Source organism: Crocodylus porosus, unplaced genomic scaffold, assembly GCF_001723895.1.
Source record: "Crocodylus porosus isolate Cpor-Errol unplaced genomic scaffold, CroPor_comp1, whole genome shotgun sequence".
NCBI classification, from domain to species: Eukaryota; Metazoa; Chordata; order Crocodylia; family Crocodylidae; genus Crocodylus; species Crocodylus porosus.
Genome location: NW_017728932.1, coordinates 11,532,798 through 11,542,444, shown reverse-complemented (window position 1 = coordinate 11,542,444; position 9,647 = coordinate 11,532,798). Strand labels below are relative to the sequence as shown.

Here is a 9,647-nt window from a genome sequence, read left to right as displayed (position 1 = left end):
TCTTTCCTGCCAAGGCAGGGGGTCGGACTAGATGATCTACCTAGGTCCCTTCCGACTCTAGCTACTATGAAACTATGAAACTATGAAACCTACTTCAGTGCTTTATCCACCTTTAATGTTTTACACCATTTAACCTCAAATCTCTTTCGCCACAAACTAAGCCAACTACATGTACTACCGTCAGCAGACATAGAGAACAACTGGGTCACCATCCTCTTTCTGACAACCTTCCAGTATCAGAAGTCTTACATCCTCCTTAGGCCCCTCTTTTATAGACTAACAAATTCTTCCCTTCAAGGTCACATTTTCTAAACTACTTGCTACTAGGCTGTTCTCCTCAGACTCCCTTCAATTTGTCTGCACCTTTGTTAAATGGTGGTAACCAAAACTGGAACCATTACTCCAGCTAATATATCTTTCCTGTTCCTAGAAAAAAGGAATAATTACATGCCATGATATGCATGCAACAATTCAGTTAACGCATCTCAGCATCACTGTTGGCCGATTCAGCATGGTCTACTACAATCCCCAGTTTCTCTTCTATGCTGCTACTGCCTAGCCAATTCAGCCTCATTTTATACACGGGCATTTCAGTTTCCTAGATGCAAGTAGAATCTTGCAGTCAATCTCAGTTTAATGATTTCAAACTGTTCCTCTACTTTGGCGTGATCATTTTGAATTCTAAGCCTGTCCCCCATGAAATTGCGACCCGTCCTAGCTTCACATCATCCACAAATGTTAAAAGTACACTCCAACATCCATCATCCAAGTCATTAAAGAAAATAATAAGTAGTACCATCACCAGTAGCAGCAGTAGGCATTTGTCTGTCTCGTTGCAGGTACAAAGTAGTTGGGGTAACGTACAATACTGGCAACTATTTTGGAGGTTTCCACAAACGGGGTGAGACAGACCTGGCATTACTATGATGCAATTTTAGAATTAAAAAAAGGTAGGGTGTAGCGATACACCAGCAACTGAAAAAAAAGAGTTCTCCAAAACTCTTAGGAAGTCAGTAGCATCACATCCAGGAAAAAACCTCTGTCCCCCAATCTTCGGGATTCCACTTAAAATATCCCTATAGTTTATCACAAACTATTGATGAGTGTTTTGAGTATGCTTTCTAAACAGGGTGTTCACCCACTGCATAGTTATTATATCTACACCAAATTTCCTTAACTGACTTATGAGAACATCAGGTGGGACTGTAGCACAAACTTTATTAAGATCATCATAAAAAAAAAATCAACTGCTTCTCCCTACCCTTTAGGTCATTTTGTCAAAGAAAAAGAAATAAAATTTGTTCAACATGATTTGTTCTCAACAAATCCACAGTGGCTATTTTATCTTCAAGGAACTTACAAATGGATTAATAATTAGTTCTCATCTCTCTGCAAGTAGTTAAAGGGCTTGTTTCACACAGCTCCTTTCATAGCTGCACTGTTATTTTAACATGCCTTGATTTGATCATTTATGCCATTTTATCAACCAATGGAGGATTGCAAGGTAAGTGTCAGACATTTTTCCATTTAAAATGAAGATGACTGTTCTCTCCCAGCTACTGCATACCATTATCCTGTCTAAGGTCAGACATTCGATCAATCATCTGAGCCACAAGTTATATTAGCTTGTGACTTAACTCTGATACATTTCTTCCTCACAGTCTTTCATAGCAACCATTGAAGAAGCATGAATATCTTTCCTTTGCATAAGGGTTTGCTAAATTGAAAAGTCTCTGAAACACCAATTTAGGCAATGATCACTCTGCTTCCAGCCATACTTTGCCACTCAGGGAAATGGGAAGAAATGAGGTGAACAATCAACATTACAAGCGTAAAGAAAACTGCAGTATGTCAAGACAGATCCCATGGGGAAAATCCATTAATTGCTGAATGACTTCAAGGTAATTCCAGTCTTTCATACAAGGGTTTGATTTTAAAAGTCCAACCAGATATTAAAAATGTATTTGGATCATTAAGGTCAGTTTAAAAGACTACTTTAAAAACACTAGGTTCTTCCACATTATAGAGCACATCTATAGAAGACTTCATATTCACCTGGCCGTCTTCCATTTTGGTCTTTGGAAAATTGAGTATTAGCTTTGTAGCTTGTTCCCATTTTGTATGTGTATCTTCCCAAGCCTAAAACAGAATACATCAAGAATTTCAGATATTTACATTCTAGAGTACTTACAATGCCACCACTACTGACTGCTTTCAAACCCAAGGTACCAATAAGGAACATTTTAGTGAGTATGGCAGGGGGGAAAAGGGGACCCAAAAACCTTACTTCAGTATTGCCTGCAGTTGGATGTTCAATGCGTCTTAATAATGCCATCACTCTTTTCTGAAGAGCTGCTCTCCCTAAGTAAGAAAGATGTTTAAAATACTTTAGATTAATTGTATTCATTTTTAAGGTATTGAAGTGTAATACACACACATAACCCTTAAATCAGCTAGAAACCCATTTACATAAAACACTCACAAATATATTCGCATTACAAACAAAGTACATTTTCAAAAACAGTTTTTCCTCCACTTACCTATCAAGGACTTAAAATTCAATATACAGCCTTGTACAAGACCTGACATCACTACCATGCAGAAATTGCAGGAGGAAGTAATCTTCAAATATTTGGTATTAAAATAAGGTTTGTATATTTTAACCCTACATGCGATCATATTTATGTAACCTGTGCACTGTTTTCAGGAATTTACATGATTCATAAGGATAAGGCATACGTATTAAGCCATTTTAGTTATATCAGAACTCATTTTAATAAATTCCAAAACATAGTACTTTGAGTTAATAGTCAGGTGCCAAGTTTGCCAATAGACTTCACCAGTCTCCTCACTCTTACCTGTTGACATCATATTGCTAACAGATGCAAATTCCATGAAAGTGTTGTAGTTTGGCAAAAAATTATGGACCGAGACTTCATCTACTCCACACCTGATGTCCGCTTCCTCACAAAGGTGACGGAAACAGGACATTGCAACTAGGACTGCCTCTATGTCAGGGCTCCACAGAAACATGTACAAAGCAACCTCCAATTTTGTCTGGGCTTGACGACAGATTGATGTTCCGCTGCATCCTGCTGTACTTTCCTTGGGGAACAGAAATGTACAGGTTTGGCAACACAATTTACATGTTAGGCAGCTTTATCCAAGTCTGCCCTCATTTAAATTCTCTAGTGAATTATCTGTATTCTCATAGCACCAAGGAGCCCAAAGCAATATCAAGGCTCCGCTGTACGGGATTCATTAAGAGACAGTCCCTTCCACCAACCTTGTAAAATTTAAATGGATAAACTCATCAATGGGGGGTCAGCAGGGAATAGGGGATAATACTCTTTTACCCTCAGGTTTACTAGAAATAATGGCTACAAACTAAAGGAGAGTAGATTTAGATCGGATATCAGGAAGACATTCTTTACGGTGAGGGTTGCCAAAATGTGGAATGGGCTTCCACGGGAGGTGGTGCTTTCCCCTACCCTGGAGGTGTTCAAGAGATTAGACAGGCACCTAGCAGGGGTTATTTAACCCAAGCACTCTTTCCTGCCTAGAGCAGGGGGTCGGACTCGATGATCTACAAGGTCCCTTCTGACCATAGGGATCTATGAAATCTATGCAATCTAAGACAGTTTAAGCATGGGAGAAATTAAGTATTACACTTGTACTTTTGATAGTACGTTTCTCCACCATCAGCTTGCAGCGGGCACATCTACATGTTCATTAATGCACAGTAACTATCTATAACTATAATAATACTGTACAGTAGAGTATTAGCAGGGTTGGTGCTGTGAGGCACTACTGAGCAGTATCATTAGACTACTGTACAGTAGCCTCTCGTGTAGACATGGCCAGTTTGTACCAAGTTAATGCTTTAAATATCCACAGCATTTTGTCAGGACCGAAACAGAATTTCATTAGGATTGCAAACATCAGTTGTGGGAACAGCGTTTCGTTCACTTGATTTTAGGAAGATTCCATCAGCACGCGACTGGGAGCGAGACCTGTCTCTACACAATTGTTCTATGTGCCCTTCTGCTTTAGTTTCAATCAAAATTGGAATATGACTTCTTCTCTCCAAAGCATGAAGATGAATTTACATTTGTAAAGTGCTCTGAAGATAGCAATGATACTTGCACATTAAATAGTAGCAAAAAAAAAGTCATTTAAAAAATACAAATCAGAAATCTTGGCTCATAGCGCATTGATTAAAACATCCTGCTGATGTTGGCCACAGCTGTTCCATGCTGTAGAGCCAAAAACAAAAATCTGCCTGTGAGAAACAAGGGTGAATGTTCCCTGATTTCTGCTGTGCTTGTTTCTGTTTCAGGCCTGAGGTTTAGTATCTTGGAGTCTGAGAAATTAATAAATGTGGGCATGAAATCGGTTATGGTTTAAACTGAGCTAAGGTAGGCCGATATTTTAATTTCAAGACGGTTAAAACTTTACTGCATTACTCAAACTTGCACAGCACTTCAGATACATCTGTAACCTGACCAAACATCTAGATGAACTTAAAATCTCTTCTACTATTTCCCTGGTAAACATTTCAAATGTAACTCATGCTACCCCCAAATACTAATTCAATTTATACAGTCATACTGAGGTTCAACCCCCTAAATACACCAAAGAGATTTAAGAACAATACAGAGTGCAGCACTTACCATAGAAGAGTTCCCTTTCCCTTTCCTGAATGTAGCTCCTGGAGCACAGCGTACCATCTCTTCGTGGTCAAGAGAAATTTGACTAGCTCCACCCCCAGAGACATCGCATCCTACCCCATAAAGGAAGAGAAAATGACAGGAACTCCTATCTGATTGCTATAAAGAGAGGGAAGAGAAATAATAAATCACGCTACTTTTAAAAGGGCAAAAGGATGGTTTACAGGAGCTATACTCACGAAAGGAAAAAAGGCCTCTTAACATGTATATAGTATCTTTCCATCATGAGAACTCCCAAAGAGCTTGGGAGGAAAAAAATACATGTACATGGTACTGCACTCATCACTGATATGTAGCCACTTTCACGGCAAAACGCATAGAGCAATACTACTCAATGGTTTAGGACAGGAAGGGGGGACAGGAAGGGGAATATCCAGTGGGAATCTGGCCTGAAGGCTTGAATTAAAACCCATATTATTTCCAAGTGCGTGCGTCTAATCAAGGTGGCCTAGAGAGTTTATTTATTAAATTGTTCAATAAAGCAAGAAAGAAAAACTATTGCTTCTCAGCCTTTTGGCTCAGATCAAATGTTGCATCCTGAAAGATATCCAGACACCTGCTCCAGCTCAGTGAAGGAAGACGTTAATTCTTTCTCTTTATCGCATCGTTTTTTGAAGACGTCTTCTGGCTTAGAACACTTGAAGATTTAGTAAAGAATGATAAGAGCAAATTATTTTGGCCTAAAAGAGCAACCCCTATGCTCAAAGGCTGATGCTTTGGACAGGAAAGACCTCACAGAAGCCCAAGGAGTAAATAGGAGAAATTCTCCTCTCCTTTGTAGAAAGAGTAGGGCAAAAATGGGAAGCTGACAGACAGCAAAATGAGCACAAGAATAGTTTGGGGCCATCTGAAAGGGGCATGTTTGTTCTATAACGTGCCTTTTGAAGCTCTTTGGAAGGTACTTCCTAAAGTAAATTTAAAAAAAATCAGTGTTCAATTATTAAAACTAGAGATCAAGTGATGTGAAAACCTCCAGAGGAATTGATATTTTATGCATATAGAAGTATTTCTTTATATGTAAGAGGCAGAACTGTCTCTCAGTCCTAAAAACGGAACATCAGCCCACATTTATTAAATAAGTAAGTCTATTTCATGCCAAAATAGTTACATTTAAGTTGAATATTCCAAACTCTTAGGAAGGAAAGAAAGTGAAGGCTCTAATAAAAGTCAACCACAGGGTATTTCATAGTTTTTTCATAAATTTGCATAATTTATTATAGATTTTGTGTGTCACATGAAAATCAGAAACAGAAAATACTATATGACAAATGAAACAGAGCTAACGTTGCTCTAAAAACCAATCACGGGCCTTTTTCTGGCTTTGCAATTGATGTCTAAATGGGCACAGAAGAAAAATAAAACAATTTGATTACAAGTGCCCATTTCTCAGAACTGGACTCCATATTGGACTGCATTTCTCAGAACTGGACTCCATACTGGACTGCATGTTTAGTTGTTCTCCATGCTGCGATGGAGCAGCACGGAGAGAAAATGCGGAGCAGCGCGCACACAGGTAGTGCATGCCACTCAAAAGCAGAGGTGGGCCACCCGGAGCCACAATGGCTGCCAGCCAGGCTCCACGTGGCAGAATTGCAACCCCAAGAGGCCCTCAAGTCAAGCTGCTGGGGCCAGCCCAGTACTGGCCGCAGCCTCCCCTACCCCACCCAGGGGACTTGCCATATGCCAGAGTGTGCGTGGCACGGGCATTCCCCGGTGGCGCAAGGTGCACGCTCCTAGGTGTCCCCGGGGAACCAAACATCCACACTACATATGGACATGGCCTATGTGAACTATATGTCTCTTCTCAACACATTCAAATGTGCATCAGGGTAAAAGGACCCAAGAACAGCAAGAATGAACAGAATTATTTACTAGAGGAAAAAAGTGGATAAGCTTTACACATTTCAAAATACGCCTTCTTTCCAAGTCTTATTGAAAGATTTTGTTCTATCTAGATAGTAACTGAAGCCGCCTCCATATCCAGCCTGTGGAATTGAGAGCCTCTGGCTAAGTCATGGAAGCAGGGAGAAAGACAACTCCAAACATCTTTCATCATCACACAATTCAGGCAAGAATGAAATAACACCTTGTTCTTATGGAGGATGGTGGATAAGTCAAGAGTGTGAAAGGTGAAAGCAACCAAAAATGCTGCCTCCAGATAAAAATCATAGAAGTTATGACGGAAGAAAATCCCATCTATTTGGACAGGACCAATTCACGATCATCAGCATCAATAAATGTCAACAAGCTCAACTGAAGATGTCAATTGAGTTTCTTTAATGCATAAGATCAGATGGATGAACCACCTCCAGGAATAATTACAAGGTAAAATTCCAGAAATGTAAAGAGACTTGATTTCAGACAAGAGAGGACCCCAACTACAAAAGTTACTACATGTGACCTGAGGCACTCTGCTTCCAGAACCCCCGGAAAGAGATTTATGTTAGAAGAAAAGTTGTGAGGGAAGTCTTACAGGAGACTATAAAGGCATCCTATGTCATCAAAGAGGTTTCTATAAGCTTAAGAAAAATAAGATCCAAAACGTGTCAAAGCAAGTTGAAAGCATTATGATAAATCTTTAAGGAATCATGAAAGAATTAAGTGAACTAGTTTAGTTGTTGCATTTTAGTAAGTGTAATATTAAATTAGAGATATCCAAAGAACAGGCCAGCTAGTAGTCAACATAAAATATAATAAAGAAAAAACTCACGTAGTACCAAAACTAGCAGTAGAGACTGAAGAGGGGAATGAGTCATTTTCCTATTCCAACCTGGACATTAGCTCTTATCTAAGAGTTCTGTGTAGATATAGGACCTCCAGCAAGAAATCATAACTGTTTTAGCACTTTAACGGCCATATTACATAGAACTTAAGGCAGAAAACCAAATCTTTTATCTTTAGGCCTTTAAAATAGCAAGAGTAATTTAGCAAGTCTAGTTTTCAATCTACCAACTGACTTCTTTAGAGGTACTGTTTCAATGAGTGTCCGGTCTGGACCTGTACTCTGCAATATTTATGTGGGATGATCAGGAAGAAACAGAAAAGTAGTTTCTGCAAGTCTTGCCACTATGACAATGGAAGCATCATCTCTCTCTTTCTTGAGTGGAGGGTATTTCTGATAGTGTTCATTCAGCACTGGTTAGGCCACATCTGGAGTACTGTGATCAATTTTGGGGCCCCCACTACAGAAAGGATGTGGATAGTCTAGTGGAGGGTGACAAAAATGGGCTGTGGGCTGGGGGACATGACTTATGACTGGAGAGGCTGAGGGAACTGGACTTATTTAGTGTGCAGAAGAGAAGACTGAGGGGGGCCTTACTAGCAGCCTTCAGCTATCTGAAGGCAGGCTCAAAAAAGGACAGAGCTGGACTGTTCTCAGTGGTGGCAGATGACAGAACAAGGAGCAACTGTTTCATGTTGCAGCAAGGGACGTTTCAGTTAGAGATTAGGGAAAACTCTCTCATGAGGAAAGCAGTGAAGCACTGGAACCGGCTGGCCAGAGAGGTGGTGGAATCTCCATCCGGTTTCTAAGACACCACTAGACAAAGCCTTGGCTGGCATGATTTAGTTGGGGATGGTCCTGCTTTGAGCAGGGGGTTGGACTGGATGACATCCTAAGGTCCCTTCCAACCCTAACTGCCTAAGAAACAACAGCTATTCGATCTGCAAAATCATCACTTCACACCCTTTGGAGGGCACACATTTCCTCTGGAAAGAGAAAAAAGGCAAAACAAGTCATTTTAGCTAAAAGAACCTAACCATACTAAGACCACTCAAGGCCAGGGTATGTAATTCAGGGCATTTGCACTTTCTCTACAGTGCAGAAATTTAACTACCAGTGGAGCTAGTACTATTTTTTTTTCAGTCACCAAGAAATAATCTGATATACTGAGGGAATAAGTAAAAGGAGGAATATAAACCTTAATAGAGTCTGGTTAATATTTACTTACTTTATTTTTTAGAAGAAACTTATTCCTACAGATCAGAATCTCTCGCAACCACTTGAGGATTTCTGTATTGCTGAGTATCTGATGATTAGTTAGCTTCTTGCAGATATAAAAAAGCATTTGTGAACTGCAGTGAAATGAAATTCAGTATTAGCTTCATCATCTAATAACCAAAGTAACATCTCTAGAAACAGATAGAACCATATACCCTCACATCATTAGGAGGAACATCCTGTGCAGGCATAACAATGCCGTTTTTAATTTATATGGAGAGATGCATTTCAAACGACAAAACCCCTTCCCCACCACCCAGCTGGCCTTTTTTGTTCTCGAAAAGGAAGTTAAGCAATTTGGATACTTGTCAGAAGTTGTCTGCTTACCCACAGAACAGATTCAGCACAGACAGTGGCAGGACAAGTTTACCTACACTGCTCTGACAACGTGTCTCAACTCTGTTCTGGAAGGAACACATCTAGGGATGTTCCTTCTTCATATCCATTCAGTCCTCCCACTCTCTGTTAAAACTGTCAAAGGGTCCAAATTAGTGTCAAATTGAATGGCTTTTACCCCAGCCCAAACAGATCACACACTCATTTGAGACATATGAAGTTGCATTCGTGTATTTCAATTACTGCCCAACTCAACAAGAAACAAACCAACATTTCAAAATTTAAATTTACAAATCTTTTCAGCTATATATTGCAGGCACACAGGCTACTTTTCTCATGCTGATAAAAGTGTTCTCTAGAACAGGCACTGACTACCTTAATCCTACAATTATATTTGTACTGATTCAGTTAATCATAAAAGATTACAACTAACCTGTAGAGCCTTTCAGTTTACAAATATTAAGCTAATCCCCATTTAACATCAATGTCCATTTTTGGTCTCTTGAGCACTACTATAATTTTTACCCTAACAGCCTGGCTGAAATTGCTGCGTTAGCAGACTTGGAAAAGACAATATTCTT

At 39.7% G+C, this 9,647-nt stretch overlaps 1 protein-coding gene across 3 annotated transcripts in view; it reads right to left on the bottom strand.

The window, feature by feature from the left end:
• NF1 (neurofibromin 1) overlaps positions 1–9,647 on the bottom strand; it is a 141,073-nt gene that overhangs the window by 96,356 nt on the left and 35,070 nt on the right. For all 3 annotated transcript variants that reach the window (XM_019545599.1, XM_019545597.1, XM_019545598.1), the window contains exons 16-20: positions 8,681–8,804; positions 4,674–4,829; positions 2,859–3,105; positions 2,288–2,361; positions 2,056–2,139 (exon numbers count right to left, since the gene is read on the bottom strand). In XM_019545599.1, coding sequence (XP_019401144.1) covers positions 2,056–2,139; positions 2,288–2,361; positions 2,859–3,105; positions 4,674–4,829; positions 8,681–8,804 — 685 coding nt within the window. The remainder of the gene's footprint in view (positions 1–2,055; positions 2,140–2,287; positions 2,362–2,858; positions 3,106–4,673; positions 4,830–8,680; positions 8,805–9,647) is intronic.